The sequence below is a fragment of the Hyperolius riggenbachi genome, chromosome 8, assembly GCF_040937935.1.
Source record: "Hyperolius riggenbachi isolate aHypRig1 chromosome 8, aHypRig1.pri, whole genome shotgun sequence".
Lineage (NCBI taxonomy): Eukaryota > Metazoa > Chordata > Amphibia > Anura > Hyperoliidae > Hyperolius > Hyperolius riggenbachi.
Genome location: NC_090653.1, coordinates 252,316,252 through 252,335,293, shown reverse-complemented (window position 1 = coordinate 252,335,293; position 19,042 = coordinate 252,316,252). Strand labels below are relative to the sequence as shown.

Below are 19,042 nucleotides of genomic sequence, written 5' to 3'. Positions count from 1 at the left end.
TCTGTTTAGTGAACCCGCCACTGCATACCTGTTCTGTTTAGTGAACCCGCCACTGCATACCTGTTCTGTTCAGTGGACCCGCCACTGCATACCTGTTCTGTTTAGTGAACCCGCCACTGCATACCTGTTCTGTTCAGTGGACCCGCCACTGCATACCTGTTCTGTTTAGTGAACCCACCACTGCATACCTGTTCTGTTCAGTGGACCCGCCACTGTGTATACCTGTTCATTGAACCCACCACTGCATACCTGTGCTGTGAACCCACCACTGCATACCTGTGCTGTGAACCCACCACTGCATACCTGTGCTGTGAACCCACCACTGCATACCTGTTCTGTTCAGTGGACCCGCCACTGCATACCTGTTCTGTTTAGTGAACCGCCACTGTATACCTGTTCTGTTTAGTGAACCCGCCACTGCATACCTGTTCTGTTCAGTGGACCCACCGCATCAGTGCGCATACCTGTGCAGTTAAGTGAACCCGCCACTGCATACCTGTTCTGTTCAGTGGACCCGCCACTGCATACCTGTTCTGTTTAGTGAACCCGCCACTGCATACCTGTTCTGTTCAGTGAACCCACCGCATCAGTGCGCATACCTGTGCAGTTAAGTGAACCCGCCACTGCATACCTGTTCTGTTCAGTGGACCCGCCACTGCATACCTGTTCTGTGAACCCGCCACTGTATACCTGTTCTGTTCAGTGAACCCACCGCATCAGTGCGCATACCTGTGCAGTTAAGTGAACCCACCTACCTACGTGAGTGCACGCAGTGTGATATACAGCTACATCAGCCAGGTGACCATATGGGCTGTAAAGCCACCAAAACCTGCACTCTCGCCATGGTGCGCACCAGTAAAGCACGGCCGTCACTACACAAACAGCTGTTTGCGGTGCGTTACACGATGAGTTTGGTGTGTCAGTGTGAAGCAGTACCTTAATTACACTACCTGATTGATGTATACACATGCAAGATGTTTGAAAGCACTTTAGGCCTGTCATTTAGCATTCAATGTGATTTCTGCCCTTAAAACGCTGCTTTGCGTCAAATCCAGATTTTTCCCGGGGAATTTTGGCATGTATCCCACTCCGCCATCCCCCCCTCCAGGTGTTAGACCCCTTGAAACATCTTTTCCATCACTTTTGTGGCCAGCATAATTATTTTTTTTTTTCAAAGTTCGCATCCCCATTGAAGTCTATTGCGGTTCGCGAACTTTAACGCGAACCGAACCTTTCACGAAAGTTCGCGAACCCGGTTCGCGAACCGAAAATCGGAGGTTCGGCCCAACACTATCATTAACCTGACGGATTATGTTTTGAATGACAATGAGATTTCAGTCCTCTCTAAGGGCCTTACGTTTGTACCCACACCTGACTTTGACCTGTTTGAGGCAGTGAAAGATGTGAATTTATTTGCGAGAAAATTGGCTGTTTATAAATACATGCATTCTCCAACAATGCAGGCAAATAGGGATGAAGAAAGGGACACCAATGCACTCACTATTCTAAATGAGCTCCTGGACGAGAATCGAACAGGGGAAATTCAATTAGGGGCACCGAAAAGTAATTTAACAAATAAAAGCAAATTCTGCCCCAGCATTGGTGGATACCCCACTATACAAACTTTTGTCGACACTGTAACAAGAGATCTGGAGGATCTGGTTAAAATGAGACATCACACCGCTCGTAACCTTAGTAAAAATGAACAGCTAGCTCTAGATAACCTGATGACCAATGAGGAGCTTGTTATTAAAAAATCGGATAAGGGTGGAAATGTGGTATTGATGACACGAGCAGCATATATTAAAATGTGCCAAAACATACTCATGGATGAAAACCAATATAGAAAGTTGGAAGGGAATCCAACACAGATTTTCTATAAAGAACTTGAAGGATTACTTAAGGATGCACTAAGTAAGAAAATCCTTGATAAAAAAGATTATGATTGTATTTTAACAAAGTCCCCAACTATCGCTACTTTCTATGCACTTCCTAAAGTCCATAAACACCTACATACACCACCAGGCCGACCCATTGTATCAGGGAATAACTGTCTCACCGAACAGATTAGCAGATATGTGGACTCCTTCTTAAGGCCCTTTGTGGAAAGCCTCCCATCTTACCTTAGAGACACTATGGATCTTTTAAATAAAATAAATGATGTGAATATTGGGGAGAATACTCTACTGGCTAGCCTGGATGTGGAGTCTTTGTACAATAACATCGATCATAGACTGGGACTTAATGCCACTAATTTCTTCCTTAGATCCAGAAGTATCCACCTTAAAGAACACTCCTCTCTAATTTTGGAATTACTGGAATTTATCTTAACTCACAACTATTTTTTATTCCAGAACAAATATTACCTGCAGAGGAGGGGATGTGCTATGGGGACGGCATGTGCCCCCTCATATGCAAATTTGTTTCTGGGGTGGTGGGAGGACCAACTGGTTTTCGGTGAGGATCTGATCTTCTATACCTCTCATGTCCTTTTCTGGGGCCGTTTCATAGATGATATCTTCATCCTGTGGGACGGCCCCAGGTCCTTGTTTGTGGACTTTGTTGCACAGTTGAATTCAAACGACATCGGGATGTTTTTCACTCAAGAGATACATGATGAAAAAATAAATTTCCTGGACGTCCAAATTTCGAAAAATGATGGTGGTGGCCTCGATACAAAAATCTATCGTAAACCTACAGCCACCAATTCATTGCTAACGTGGGATAGCTTTCATCCGGAACCCCTGAAGAGGGGTATCCCAAAAGGGCAGTTCCTGAGAGCCCGTAGAAATTGCACTAGGGTGACCGATTTCACTGAGGAATGCCAAGTCCTAGAGAGACGTTTTCAGGATCGTGGTTACCCTAAGGAGGTGATAGCCAGCGCATGTGAAAGAGCACGGACAGTGGAGAGAAAAGATCTTTTGACCCCAAAAAACAGAGAGGATAACTTGGAGGGTGGGAAAGTAAGACTGGTAAGCACCTACAATAGCCAGTCTCACAATGTGAAACGAATTCTGGGGAGACATTGGTCCATCCTGAAGTTGGACCCACAATTGAAAGAATATCTCCCACAATCGCCCCTAATAACATACAGGCGGGGTAAAAATTTGGGGGACAATCTAATGCATTCTTTCTTACCAGCCAATACTGGCCGGAGTGGTACAGTGAAAAAAACTTGGCTGAGTGGCCCCCTAAATGGGATGTTTAGCTGCGGGAGATGTAAGGCATGTGTCAATGTGCATAAGTGTAAGAGCTTTAAGTCCCCAAAAGATGGTCGTACTTATGACCTACTTGATTTCTTTAACTGTAATACAGAGGGCGTTGTGTATGCAATACAGTGTCCATGTTTCCTTCTGTATATAGGTGAAACAACAAGGCCTGTTAAAGAAAGAATCCTGGAACACCTGGGTGACATTTCCCACAAACGGAATACCTCCGTCTCTAGACACTGGCAAGAAAAACATAAAAGTGATCCAACCTGCCTACATTTCTGGGTCATACAAAAATGGAGAATGGGCCCTAGAGGTGGCAATCTGGACCAAAAATTGAAACAGCAAGAGGCTAGATGGATCTATAGACTAGGAACCCTCAGCCCCAACGGACTGAATGAGGGTTTCACTTTTGCCTCCTTTATTTAGCTGTTCAGGACTTGGCAGGTTTATGTTCCTTAACAGGTGTCCCCTATTCTTCTCGTTTGTCCATCCAGTCCCCGCATATCGTCCCCTCTCCATTATGAGCCTCTCCTCAAATGACCCCTTAATATGGTATTTTGTGGTCCCAACTTTAAGGAGGTTGTAAATATGAGGACCTGCATGTATTCCTGATGTTTGATGTGCTGTTTACTTTTACAGCCCTTTGTGAGGCTGTTACTGCCTAACTCCTTTGTGTGTAACTATCCCCTGTATATAAATTCCCCCCCCCCCCTTTAGGATGCGTAATGCACGGTGTGGCATATAGCGTAATTGTATCTATATTTATTTTACATGATTCAAGGATCTCCTAGGATGCGCTAGAGGCTATATGCCGGCTGCTCCGAACCAATGTGACTCACGCGTCTCCTAGGCAACCAGAGGGCTGGAGCGCGTGAACCAATGATGTGCTTCCCTTTAATATATGCATGGCCTCCCACCGCCCATGTGACATGTTACCATAGAAACCCTCCATACACCTCCGTCATTCCGCAGATTACGGAAGTGACGCTCTCCCATGCTCCCCGCCTCCCCTAGCGTGGTTAACATACACGCCGTAGACGGGGAATCCTTTGAGTTACTGATTGGCTGTCGGAGGTGACAGTCATCTTATTCTTGATGACGCCTAACCCCGCCCCCAACACACTCAACCACCAATGAGAGATCTGGAAATGCGGAGATACGTTTTTCTTTACTTTGTAAGCGTAGGTTTTCTTTGCTGCCTTAAGTATGTGATTGAGACTTCTTATAAGTCGGAGAAAGAGGGTTTTGAGCTATATACAGGGATTAATAGAACATCTTCGGGATTGTACTGGCTTCAATAGCCCTCTCTTCCTATTGGTCAAAAACTTTGATAGATATTTGTATTGACCTATGAGACATTACTTCCTGGTTAGGAAGATGGGCGTAACCTGTCTCCGCCCTACCCAGCATACCTAGGGGTCCTGTCCACACTATAAAAGGAGAGTGTGGACGTTCATTCTTCAGCAGGCTGCCGGTTTAGGTGGCCGTTACTCTGCTACTTTGCTAACTTTTGTAAATATGTGAAATGTATATTGTATCTATTGTGTGTAGCACTTTATCACTCTATCACTAGGGTATATGCACTCCTGACGAAGTTTCCAATTTAGGAAATGAAACATGTCGAGTTTTGGTGTAGGGTTCATAATGATTACTAGTGTGAACTAGGAGGATGGTCTTCTGACCCAGAACCCTGTCTCCTCCAGTCCACTTTATTCACAGTTAACAATATAGCTAGCAAATATGAAAATATGATAACGTTTTAATGCGATCTTAATAAAAGCTAAGTTTTATATACTTTTCTATTAGGGTATACTTTTGTTTAGTATCTTTAATCAGGTTTGTTTCTTAGAAAGGCTACACTACCTCAGATAAACATTCTTTGTAACTGTAGTGAGAAGAAAAGAATGTCAGGAGCCCCACTGTCCTTTTTCAATTCTCTTTTTCTCCTAAGTTTTCTCCTAGGTGCTATTGTCACATCTTATCAATAAAAATGCCTTTCAAGCCACCAGCAAGTAAGAAAATGCTCAGTACTTTTTTACCTAGTTTTTGGTACGTTTTCAGTTGCAGTGCTCAAAAGTTATTTTAAACAGAAGATGAAAATGTATCTCCTTGGAGACAACTTAGGAGAAATAGTAAATTGGATCAGGCCCATTGTGTCATATTACACTTCTGCCAGCCCAGAACAGAAAGATGAGAGTGCACAAGATCACCAAAACTGGACAGCTGAGGACCTTTTAACACGTAATCTGGTCTGATGAACCTAGATTTCTGCTTAAAGGAGTTATCAGGCAATAAATTGTAAAATAAGGGCTACTTACCCGGGGCTTCATCTAGCCCCAAGCTCCCAGCATGTCCCTCACCGCAGCTCTACCTGCAGTCGTTCGCTGTCTCTGCTTCCCGGTCCGCGGTGATGACATCAGGCCGACCCAGAGACGGATCTAGACCAAGTTGCGCCTGGGGCAAGGTCAGGTTTTGGCGCCTAAAGGTCAGGTTTTGGCTCCTAAACTGCCATTCCCCATCCAGTTTTGGCGCCTAAAGGTCAGGTTTTGGCTCCTAAACTGCCATTCCCCATCCAAATTTTGCCGCCTTTTTAAGAACACAACAAACTGCGCCTGGGGCAAGAGACCCGCCTGCCCCCCCCCCCCCTAGATCCGTCCTTGGGCCGACCTGGAGGTCGGCCTGTACTGCACCTGCGCGAGCGGCGCTGTCAGTCACCGCCACATGGACCGGCGCGTAGTATGCTCCGGTCCACGTGGCAGTGATTGACAGTGCCACTGGTGGTTTGAGATGTTTTAGAATGGGAGATTCGTAGCTGGCAAATGTGCAGAAATTGTGTGACGTTACCATGGAGCAGAATCTCAAAGGAAGGTTTCCAGCATCTTGTTGAATCCATGCCAAAAAATATTGAGGGTGTTGTGAGAGCCAACAAAGGTCCTGTCTAAAATAAGTACAGGCAGTTCCCTACTTACTAACAGGTTCTGTTCCGGGAAATTGTTTGTAAATTGAATGTGTTTGTAAGTTGAGTCCTGTGTTAAACATGGCAAAATGTAGATAAATTATTGACTTTCAGACAACTCTGGATTTGGACATATCATATAAACTGTGATTTTTGTTGTTGTTGCTTTCAATGTGAGTAACATTTGAGGTGAAAATAAACTGATGAGAAAAACAATTGTATCTATCCTTCTCCTAAAAATGACTTTTTTTTTAGCTATCCCACAGTTTTATTTTATATATAAATCTAGTTTTTACTGTTTCATGGTCTCTGCTCAATGACACCTTCCTTGAAGTATGCCAGTATGAATTATTGACCCTTTCTATCTCTTTCCTGCTCTCAGAAGCCATTTACTGACAGGAAAGTGTTTTATGGCTGTAATTACTTATCAGTGAGGGTTATGCTATAGTATGACCCAGTCTAACCCGGTTCTGACCCAGACAGAAACTGTCACTTACATAACTGATGTTTAACTCTTTCAGGCAGAAAAAGAAAAAAGGAACACAGCCTAGTTATTTGTGGGCTAGGCACTGTACATACACAGGTTTATCTAACCATGTCACATGTCACCCCGGTTGTCCTTTAAAGTGTTTTTAAAATAAAACATGTGAAATATCATTAGAACATTTCTGCCGGTAAAATCCTACCACAATATCTCAAATAGAGAGTTTCTTTGATTTGAGTCATTTTTTCCCCTTCTTATAGCCAAAGATCTGGTGTCCCGCTTGATGGAGATGGACCAGGAGCAGCGGATCACAGCCCAAGAAGCATTGGGACACACATGGTAAGATAATTAGGGACCCTCATGCAGGTTCTGGACCTGGGCACCTGCCCGGATACAGATCTGCTAGTCTTCACCTTCCTAGGGGTCCTGTAATGAATTCAGGCATATGAACCCACTACTATAAGAAGGGGGGGGGACACCGAGAGCCCAATATCGTGTAGTATGCACTGGAGATGATGAGTATACAAAGAAAAGTATAATATTATACTTACAACTCTGGGTTACCATATCAGGCAACCACTTTGTAGGCAGGTGGAGAGTATTAGACTTGTCATCACTTAGGATTAAGAAGTCACTCTCTGTAGATCGGAAAAAGTAACCAAGTCCCCTCCACCAGGTGTGGACACACTTATTGTACAGTTGTACAGAGGCACCAGAAGTGTAAAAGTAGGATAACATGTTTTAAAAGAGAACAATGGGGGGTTAGTGGTGGACTTACCTCCTCCAAACAGACACGAAAAAGGTGTTGCTTAACCATTCCTGCCGCCCGGGCGTGAAGCTCACGTCCGGGCGGCTGCTCTGATGCGGTGTCGCGCTTCGGCGCACTCCCGCCCGCAATAGCGGGCGCGCACCCCCTCCCCGTGGTGTCCCCCGGTAGCCCTGGGATCAGTGAAATGGGACATGGTTCCCGATCACCGATCCCTTTTCCCTGCAGAAAAACCGAAGCACTCACCCGTGAGGCTCCGGCTCTTCTGCCCGGAAGAATTTCCGCATCTCCCTTGTGCTTCCGCTTAGCGAGAGGTACAAGGAGGGAAACCAAAAATGAAGGTGGCCATCTTGTGGCCAAATAGTAAAACTACATCTACACATGTTTTTTATTACAATTTACACATATAGCAACATTGAAAATTATTTGTTTATGTCCCACACCAAAATATTCCCCTAATAAAATTTTTAATAGGAAAAAAAAAAAATTACAATAAAAAAAAAAAAAGACATAAATAGTTACCTAAGGGTCTGAACTTTTTAAATCTGCTTTTGAAGGGGGTATACTAAAAACATTTTTTAAATTATAAGCTTGTAAATAGTGATGGGCGCAAAATGGAAACAATGCACCTTTATTTCCAAATAAAATATTGGCGCCATACATTGTGATAGGGACAACATTTAAATGGTATAATAACCGAGACATACGGGCAAAGAAAAAACATAGGTTTTAATTATGGCAGCATGGATTATTTTAAAGCTATAATGGCCGAAAACTGAGAAATAATGAATTTTTTCCATTTTTTTCGTATTAATCCTGTTAAAATGCATTGACGGTAAAGTGGCTCTTAGCAAAATGAACCCCCCACAGAAAGCCTAATTAGTGGCGGAAAAAACAAGATATAGATCAATAAATTGTGATAAGTAGTGATAAAGTTATTAGCGAATGAATGGGAGGTGAAAATTGCTCCAATGCATAAGGTGAAAAATCCCGCTGGCTGAAATGGTTAATTCAACAAGTAAACAATTTATTTACATACTTCGGGTAGATGCAACGCATTTCGTGGGCACATCCAACTTTATTAGGCAAAAAAAAAAATGGAGTACATTCGACTTACCGTATATACTCGCATATAAGCCGACCCGCATACAAGCCGACCCCCCAACTTTTCCCTGAAAAACCAGGGAAAAATGATTGACCCCCATTTAAGCGGGGGGTAGGAAATGCTGGATTGGTGCAGCCCCCCAGTGTGTCCCAGTATAGCTAGTATAGTTCCCAGTATAGGTAGGTAGTGTCCAGTATAGCCAGTATAGTGTCCAGTATAGCCAGTATAGTGCCCAGTATAGCCAGTATAGTGCTCAGTATAGCGCCCAGTATGGGTAGGTAGTGCCTCAGTTTAGCTAGTATAGTGCCCAGTTTAGCTAGTATAGTGCCCAGTTTAGCTAGTATAGTGCCCCAGTATGGCTAGTAAAGTGCCCAGTTTAGCTAGTATAGTGCCCAGTTTAGCCAGTATAGTGCCCAGTTTAGCTAGTATAGTGCCCAGTTTAGCCAGTATAGTGCCCAGTTTAGCTAGTATAGTGCCCAGTTTAGCTAGTATAGTGCCCTTTTTAGCCAGTATAGTGCCCCTTTTAGCCAGTATAGTGCCCAGTTTAGCTAGTATAGTGCCCAGTTTAGCTAGTATAGTGCCCCAGTATAGCTAGTAAAGTGCCCAGATTAGCCAGTATAGTGCCCAGTTTAGCCAGTATAGTGCCCAGTTTAGCTAGTATAGTGCCCAGTTTAGCCAGTATAGTGCCCAGTTTAGCCAGTATAGTGCCCCAGTATGGCTAGTATAGTGCCCAGTTTAGCCAGTATAGTGCCCAGTTTAGCTAGTATAGTGCCCAGGTTAGCCAGTATAGTGCCCAGTTTAGCCAGTATAGTGCCCAGTTTAGCTAGTATAGTGCCCAGTTTAGCCAGTATAGTGCCCAGTTTAGCTAGTATAGTGCCCAGTTTAGCCAGTATAGTGCCCAGTTTAGCCAGTATAGTGCCCAGCATAGGTAGGTTGTGCTCCCCGCTCCCCCCGCGGCCGCCGCTGCTATTACCTGCTTAGGCAGCGGCCGCTTCCTAATTCGCGTTCCTCTTCTGAACTTTCAGCGTGTATCACAGCAGCGCGCCCGGCGCTGCTGCTGTGACGATGCAGAGTGCAGGAAAGAGCGCGGCTCCCTATAGCGGCGATCTGTATCGCCGTTACCAAGGGAACCGCTCTTTCCTGCCCCCTGCATCGTCACAGCAGCAGCGCCGGGGTGATACACGCTGAAAGTTCAGAAGAGGAACGCGGATTAGGAAGCGGCCGCTGCCTAAGCAGGTAATAGCAGCGGCGGCCACGGGGGGAGCGGGGAGGGGGTGAGCGGGGCGCGGACCACCCACCACCCACCACCCACCACTAGACCACCAGGGAAGACTCGCATACAAGCCGACCCCCCAACTTTTGACCCCCTTTTTGGGGGTCAAAAATTCGGCTTGTATGCGAGTATATATGGTATACGTTCTCAGTCAAAGCTTAGCGCCTCTGAACCCCCCCATTGTTCTCTTTTAAAACATTTAATCCTACTTTTACACTTCTGACGCCTCTGTACAACTACTACTATAGGCTGTAAATGTCTGTACTGACAGAGGGACTTTAGTGAAAATAATGTAATTATTAAAATTCCTTTTTTTTTTTTTTTTGCAATATTAATTTATAGATTATTTAGTTAGCGTTTGCCCAGTGTAAAATCTTTCCCCACTATGATTTACATTCTGAAATGTATCACAGGTGACGGCATCTACAGTCCTGTCAGGTGCAGCTCTGCGGAATATTTGTTTCTGAGAATTCCAAAGCCAGTGAAAATAATGTCTGGTCTCCCAGAATGCTCTGGGAGGAGAATTCCACATATCTAAACAGCCTAGGCTATACATCACTGAAAGTGCGGGGCTACATACCAATATACCAGTGTTGCTTGCGCATTTTCGCCCAAGTCATTTTCGCATCAAAAATTCCGTTTTCGAAATTCGGCGAATTTTCGGGAAAATCTTCAGAAATATTTGCGTTTTCGACCAGCAGTGAAAATTAAAGGAACTTCGCTGTATGCGGACGCTTATGCCCTTGTGCGGAAAAATTTCCGCAATAATCCGCTGTTTCGGAGGCTTATGCCTTTTATGCGGCAAAATGTCCGCAATAACACGCTAAATATGCGCATGCGTGAACTAATACATGAGTACATTCCACCTTAAAATGCGGAATTGTATACGTATAGAAGGGCAATTATATTTTTACGTATGCGCAATGATCTGTATAGCCGCAGATACCGCACGCGTAGTTGACTTCGCAATACATACGTCAACTATGCGTAGCGGGTGAAGCTTCGCATAGCGGTACTACGACTACGCGGAAATACGTATGCGATAAACTATGTATTTAACGTGAATATAACGGGCATTAGGCAAAAATTAACGCAAAAATATTTGATCGAAAATTTGCATGTCGAAAAGAAGTTAGTGCTTTTTTGGGCGAAAATTCTGCGAAAAGAATATTTGCATTTTTGCTCATCACTGCAATATACAGCATTATATAGATTATATGAAATGTTTTTTGATGCTGAAACCAGAAAAATTACCAGAAAAGTGGGTAACTGCATTCTACTATATGGGCTGGTGCACACCGAGCGGCTTTTTCAGCGTTTCTGCAGCCGCTTGCGGCTGCGGATACGCTTGGCCAATGTATCTCAATGGGGTGGTTCACACCAGAGTGGAAGGCGTTTTGCTGAAACGCATACTCCCGGGGTGAGGCATTTTTTGGATTGCGGATGCGTTTCTGCCTCAATGTTAAGTATAGGAAAAACACAAACCGCTCTGAAAAACGCCTGTTCAGAGCGGTTTTGCCGGCGTTTTTGTTACAGAAGCTGTTCAGTAACAGCTTTACTGTAACAATATATGAAATCTACTACACCAAAACCGCTACACAAAACCGCAAAACGCTAGCTGAAACGCTACAGAAAAATAAGAAAAAGCGTTTCAAAATCTGCTAGCATTTTGCGGATCTGCTAGCGGTTTTTGGTGTGCACCAGGCCTCAGTCACTACAGTGCCTCTTAAAGAGAACCTGAGGTGTGTTTAAAGAATGTTATCTGCATACAGAGGCTGGATCTGGCTATACAGCCCAGCCTCTGTTGCTATCCCAAACCCCACTAAGGTCCCCCTGCACTCTGCAATCACTCATAAATCACAGCCGTGCTGTGAGGCTGTGTTTACATCTGTAGTGTCAGTGTCAGCTGCTCCCCCGCCTCCTGCATAGCTCCGGTCCCTGCCCCCGTCCCTTCCCTCCAATCAGCAGGGAGGGAAGGGATGCAGGCGGGGACCGGAGTTCTGCAGGAGGCGGGGAGAGCAGCAGACTGACACTATAGAGATAAACACAGCCAGCTCTGACAAGCTGTTTGTCAGCAGCGTGGCTGTGATTTATGAGGGATTGCAGAGTGCAGGGGGACCTTAGGGCGTTTGGGATAGCAACAGAGGCTGGGCTGTATAGGCAGATCCAGCCTCTGTATGCAGATAACATTCTTCAAACCCACCTCGGGTTCTCTTTAAAAATGCCTTTGCTGCTTCTTACCCCATAAAAGTAACTCTTCTACTCTTACTTAATCCAGCCAGCTGAAAACTGTGTTGAAATTGGAGCATCGCATGGTGGCATTTGCAGCTCCGCCCAACCTGTCTGTTAAATTCTTCAACCCCTCCCCTTTGATGAGGTCATGCTGTCTTCTCTCCTGTGTGCAGAGACAAGACAGCTGACCCTACAGAAATTGAGAGACAAGTTTAGTCGGAGTTCCACTTTAATATGACATTTATAGTTAACGTAGAACCATTCAGTTAGGTTTACAGTTTGTAACATTCTTTCTTGAAGGGTTTCCGGAAACGCCGCTTCGGAGACGAACCTTAAGGAAGGTGTTTGCGCTCAGATTGAAAAGAACTTTGCTAAAGCCAAGTGGAGGGTGAGTAATCGGCACCGCGGGACAAATATAGCCAAGCCAATGCTCAGAAAACTGGAATGTAAAGTGAACAATTTTTAAGGGCGGACAATCGAGTTCCCTTGCTTAAAATGGACTCAAAACCAGCAACGTTATTTTTAGTATGTATTTAAACACCCATCTGACCTTCTTAAAGTCCTAGCAGAAGTTAAAGTGAACCTAAACTCTTGCACATGCCAGAAGGGAAACATAGAGAAAGGCACTCTGTATGTATTTAGAGAGTTTAGCCTGTCTAATTCCCCCTCATCTCTGATTAATCACTAGTTGTAATATGATCTCTCAGCTGTTTCAGCTGACGGGTGCATATTAATTCGGCGCCGCTCGCGCGGTGAGAGACGAATTACGGCTCTCACCGCTGCCACTAAACTCTGAGGCGGCGTTAAATACTATTCCCCCTCCGAGTTGTCGCAACTCGGGAGGAGATGTAATGAAATGAATTACCGCTGCACGCCCCGCACAGCATAGCATTGCTACTATGGGGCGCCCAGTTTCGACGCTCGGCTCTCAGAGCCGCGTGCCAAAATCAGCTGATCCGCAGCTGACTGCTATGGCAGAGAAGCTGATTTGTAAACACAGGGTGTTAAACCTATGTCTGCTTCCATGAAAGCAGGAAATAGACACACTTCAGATTTATTGCAGGATTTGTATCAGCTGTAACAGAAATGCTGTTGCGTATACTTTAGAGCGGCGAAGAAGTTCTGAGTTCAGATCCACTTTAAAGTAAAAAAAAAAAAAAAAAAAGCAGGGCTTGTATTGACTAGTGTAACACTGCCTTGCATGTCTTCCCTCTTTTTTGCCTAGTATAGGGAACTACGTAGTCATCTCCTCTCCCATATGCTAGAAGAAGGTTGAGTAGAGGATCTGTGCAGGTTGTTATGCATCTCGCAATGCGAGCTTGAAATCACATTGTCACGGATTGCATGCAGCTCAGAAGTTTGCCAATCAAGAGCACTTGCTGTTTTTTGACTGATCCATTTCCAAGCCACATATTTGAGTTTAATTTCTATTATTAGCATCTCATTGACCTCCTCTTGTGTTGACCCTTCTAGCGCAGTGGTCCTCAAACTAAGGCCCGTGGGCCAAATGCGGCCCCCCAAGGCTTTTTCACTGGCCCCCAAACACAAAATGTATAACATATAGATGCAGCCCACTGCACCTTTAAATATTGATTTATTGATTTATTTATTGTATTTATAAAGCGCCAACATATTACGCAGCGCTGTACATTAGTTTAAGCGGCCCGCATATAGAATAGCAGTGCTGGCACCACCCATCTACATACTGTAGAAGCCAGCAGGTAGTCATTTGCTGGCTTCCAATCCAATTCTGCATCAGGTGACACTGCTGTCCAACTGGACGGCAGATTGTCACCTGGGTATGCTTCACTGTCTGGTGCAAAAAGACGTATTTTTGGGCTCCGCATGACTGAATGGCTGCTGCTGAGAGTTCTCCTCCAGGCATAATTGGGAGGAATCAGTACCTAGTGTACATTCAATGCAATGTTTTTCAACATAATTTTATGTATGTTCCGGCCCCCCAGCAGTCTGAAGTATATTGACCCGGCCCTTGACCGAAAAAGTTTGGGGTCTTCTGTTCTAGCGTATAGACTTTGACACTGGTGTGTCAGTCAAGACAGGTGATGACACTCCATTGTCATCAGATTATTCATATAAGGCAGTTTAAATATGTTGCTCCTCCCCTTCCAGGTGCCTGTCTGACATGCAGGAGATAGGATCACTGCTCTTCTCTTACTTCCACTTCTTCAGGTCAATATAGTGCCTTTTCAGTAGTGTAATATGAGCGTAGGTGCCTCTGTTTGTATCAGAAAGGCACTGTATTGATCTGAAGAAGTGGGCCAGCACACTTGAGACGCGTTGTCCTTATGTGTTTAAATGGATAATATTATTTTTTCCAATAATATTAGTTTGTCCTTCAAGAGAGGTAAGGCATACCCCCTCTCGTTCATTCATTTTAGTAGTTGCAACTAGTTTATACTCAGGACGCCTCCACCAGTGGTTTTCTACCCCCGTTAGGGGTGTAAAGGTGTTTTTGAGCGTTATTACATGTTTTTAAACAAAAATCCAAGGAGAGCAACCAACCGGTACCTGCACAACAGATCTGGAATACTGAGCGTGGACGGTTATCTTCTATAGGCTCTGGCGATGGTTGCAAGTTTTGCAACCCACCTTTGTGAGTACAATTGCTTCCTTACATTACACCCATGGCCGGAGCTACCATAGGAAAAAATGGGCAATTGCCCCAGGGCCCTAGAGCCTGTAGGGGCCCCCAAGTTGTCCCTCCCCCATCTTAACTGTTGCTCCCCAGGGACTCTGCAGAGTCTGTTAAGTTGGGAGGTGATTGGGGAAGGGTCAGCAGCAAGCTCAGGGGCCCAGGATGGAAATTTGGCTGCAACAAAGGGCCTCTAATGACGCTTTTTGATCGGGGGGGGGGGGTGTCTGTTGGGGGCCCCCAGGCTTATTTTGCCCTAGGGCCAAATTGTTACTTGAACCGGTCCTGATTACACCAACCTGTATCTGTGATATTGCACCATTGGACTCCTGGTCTATCTCAGTCTTTTAGATTCTTTGAGGTTACTGGAAACCACCAAGAGTCATCACCCCTCTTCCACTGATCCTAGCACTGGCCACCTAGCATTACTTTTATTAATTAGGACCAGCTGACGAGCGAGCTGGTGTAGTAGCACTGACTCATCAGATGGTTGCCTGGGAAGGGCACATGCCACACATACTTTGTACTATGGACAATGATGGCAGAGGAAGGTAAGGCGTGCAGTGCAGTGCTCAACTAGTCATGCATTCAGTTTTTCTTTTGTAAAGGAGAACCCAGATATGCTAAATAAAAGCACACCCCTACATTCTTTTGTAGGGGCAGTCTAAAGTGGCACAGATAACACCTTTCAAATTACCATACATCCTCGACTATAAGTAGACTTCATGCATAAGGTCAACATTTGACCTTCTTAGGCTGGAATAAACCCTCCTGATCCCCAAGTGCAGTAATTATCTAACCCCCCCCCCCCCAAGTTGTGCAGCCAATATCTGTGTCCTCCCACAGCAAGCAGTGATGTGCAGACAGTATTTTCACTCTACCCCATTAGGAAGCAAGAAAACCTGTATTTTCCCCCCCACCTCTTAGTAAGCAGTGGGGCCAGTACCTGCAACCTCCACCCCGTTAGTAAGCATTGTAACAATAACAACAATAATATTTTTATAGCGCTTTTCTCCCTGGGGACTCAAAGCGCTGTGACCCTGCATTATGTAGTCTCAAAGGCTCAGGAAAAAAAGGTTTTTAGCCTTTTTTTAAAGCTGTACAGAGAAGGAGCCTCTCGTACTGATTGTGGAAGTGAGTTCCATAGAGTAGGGGCTGCATAGGAAAAGGCCCGAGCACCAAATGTTAAGTGTGTCCTGGGAATAACCAGATGAATCTTGTTGGCAGAGCAGAGGGTGCGTGGAGGGGCATAAAGTTCCAATAGATCCGCTATGTATTTGTATTGTAGCCAGTATCTGCAACATTCCCCTTGTTAAGCAGTGCAGCCAGTATCTGTAACCCTTCTTAGTAAGCAGCACGTCCCATATCTGCCCCCGTCCCCAGGAAGCAGTGCAGCCCCCCCTTCCCAGAAAGCACTACTGTCTATACGTATATTATTGCCCTGAAGGGTACCATGTTAGGTTCTGTTACTTTAACTACAAGGTTTGTATAAAAACCCATGTGATGCTGCTGAGTTTTACCTCAATGGACTTCTCCTTTCCTCACTGCAGAAAGCCATCCGTGTCACCACCTTCATGCAACGACTGAGAGCACCAGAAGGCACCAGTGGACGTCTTCCCGTCACCCCTAGATCTTCCATGAGTGTGTCGCATGAGGTCACTGTGGAAGCCTGCTCTTCATCCCCCAAACTGTCTCCTTCCCAGCACAGCATTCCTAAAGCAGACTGGAACCCCATCAGAAGCGCCAGCAGCGGGGAACATCTATCTGGGCAGCCAGAGCACAGCGGGCCATAGTGCCTAACCAAAATGGCGACACCCTCAGAGACTAGCGATCTGCTCACTAAAACAGGATCTACTGCAGACTTCTGATGACCAAACACCAAGGTGGACAATTATGCCAAATGATGGGGGGGCAGCTAGCCTAGTGGAAACATTTCTTGAAAGACCACCAAGATCAGGCCCCAGGCCAGCATTGATATTTCCGGCCTTTAGAGTGGAAGGGACTTAGGAGGAACGTTACTTAATCCTGGTGCATGAAGACTGACCCTGGACAAAATATTTGTACTGAAGTTTTTCCTCGGCGAATATTTTCTAAATACGGTAACCGGACCAAAACATCATCCATCTGACATGAAGATATTCCGTGACATTCCAGAAAGAAGCCAGGCAGTCAAAACCTAAAGCAAGCCAATACATCTCCGAGCCTAGGCGGCACCTAGCAGGTCTCTGGCAGACCTTTTGCTTAAACCCAACTGCTCCATAAAATCCAACCTGGGTAGCTTGTTGCATGTCATCTGCATGTTTACATATTTTAGTTCAGATTGTATGCCCTTACCGTGCCTCAGAGGCCGGTACCCCTGACGGTAAGGGGACTTAAAACCAATAAAGAGGAACTAACATTCAACAGCTATTGGTGCATTTGTGGAGTTTGGTGTATTGGCAGTCATGAGAGTGTTGGATCTCCAAAAGTACATTTCCACGGTTTGATTGGATCGTTTAGCATCTCCCTCAATCTAGCTTTTTTTAAAACGAGATTATCAGCTGCAAAATCAAATTCTATTTACCCACTGCTCTGTGTTTATTCATCACTGAATGGCTGAGGGCAGTTCAGTGTGACAGGCTGAGGCTGAGAAGGGACATACACCTCACCCCTCTGCTGAAGCTGCTAAAATACAATCTATGCTGTGCTCATATGTGTTTACAAAGCAAGCTAGAAATCACAGTGCAGTTTCTAGGAGAAAAAAAAAGAGTAAGGGAGGAATTGACATCAGAAATGGCTTCAGCCAGAGGTAGTAAAGAGGGAAAATGCCTGGAACAATTTTCTCCTTATTTACTATATAAAATTCACTGAAATCAAAATGTGGACAGTACAATACATATTTTGTGTAAGTAGAAAAGTATTAATCTACTTATATATGTGTTTTTTTTCCTGGGATGTTATGGCTGTCCCTGCTGCTTTAAAGAGACACTGTAAAAAGAAAAACGACCCCTGGGGGGTACTCACCTTGGGAGGGGGAAGCCTCCGGATCCTAATGAGGCTTCCCCGTCCTCCTGTGTCCCACGGGGGTCTCGCTGCAGCCCTCCGAACAGCAGCCCGACAGACCCGACTGTCTGTTCAATATTTACCTTTCCAGGATCCAGCGGGGGAGCTGTTGTGGCTCTTCTGATGGAGATAGGCGTAAATAGCCGATCTTCGTCGGGTCCGCTCTACTGCACAGGAGACTTGCGCCTATTTCCGCCTATCTCCGTGGGAAGGAGCGGATACTATGCCTGCACTGGAGCCAAAAGGTAAATATTTACATCGCCGCCGCTCCGGGAGGATTTTCACCGCCACTGTGGGACCGAGGAGGACGGGGGAAGCCTCAATAGGATCCAGAGGCTTCCCCCACCCGAGGTGAGTACCCCCTAGGGGAGATTTTTTTGTTACAGATTTTCTTTAAAGATCTTTAAGGGAAGGATCAATGGTAAAATGATACTTTGGTCAAATATTACAGCCCAGATCTGCTACTTTATCCAACCATCAGGCAGTTTGATGTACTGGCCAATTAATTGCTAAGGATGGATTCTTTCCAGTCATAGAGAAGGCTACTGTGGTGTGTCCATTCAGTACCTGTAGTCCACCGCTCAAAGATTATTATCTGAAACAGGGCCAGAAGGGCTTGTTTCTGCAGAGATTGTGGAGTCTATAGACTAGTCTGCATATGGTAGGCCAGATATCGGTTCTTGAGGGTCTATAAAAAGGAGTCTCTACTTACAAAGAGCTTAGACACTGATAGGTGGAACATAGGGAATGGGTGCTTACACCAAAACTCTCAAACCATAATTGAGTATGCAATAAACAATAAAAAAAACCACAAGAACCAACTTCCATAAATGTATGAATACAATGAGAAAGCATGCAAAGTAGAAGAAAAACATATTGTATGTAATTAGGTTTGTTAAAAAAACCTTTACAAGGTCAAACTAGACGAAACAAACTGAAACCAGTGGGTTATTCCCAAGACAAAATAATTTGAATCAATACAGCTGATTCAAATTCAGAGTATTCAACCAATTTGTGAGTCCAAGAAGGCACTAGTGAATAATAACATATCCTGGAGTCAATTGGTTAAAATAGCTTCAAATTAGCTACCAACAGAATGCATTCTAATGCATTTCATGGTCACACAGGCCACTTCCTCAGGGGGTTATTTAGCCCCAAATGAGATACCTTAATACTGATGTCCAAAGGGCAGAAACAGGAGTAAATGATGTCTACGTATTCTGAAGTAACATTAGAATAACATGGGGTCAAGTATGGATCTGGTAAAGGTGAATTCAAGTACAGGTGCAACTCAATAAATTACAGTATGTTTGAAAAGT

The 19,042-nt window shown here is 44.8% G+C and overlaps 1 protein-coding gene across 2 annotated transcripts in view; it reads left to right on the top strand.

The window, feature by feature from the left end:
- Positions 1-17,086, top strand: part of LOC137527751 (caM kinase-like vesicle-associated protein) — a 200,425-nt gene extending 183,339 nt beyond the window's left edge. For both annotated transcript variants that reach the window (XM_068248623.1, XM_068248622.1), the window contains exons 9-11: positions 6,913-6,991; positions 12,329-12,416; positions 16,232-17,086. In XM_068248623.1, coding sequence (XP_068104724.1) covers positions 6,913-6,991; positions 12,329-12,416; positions 16,232-16,474 — 410 coding nt within the window. In that variant the 3' untranslated portion in view covers positions 16,475-17,086. The remainder of the gene's footprint in view (positions 1-6,912; positions 6,992-12,328; positions 12,417-16,231) is intronic.
- The last annotated feature ends 1,956 nt before the right edge of the window (positions 17,087-19,042 follow it).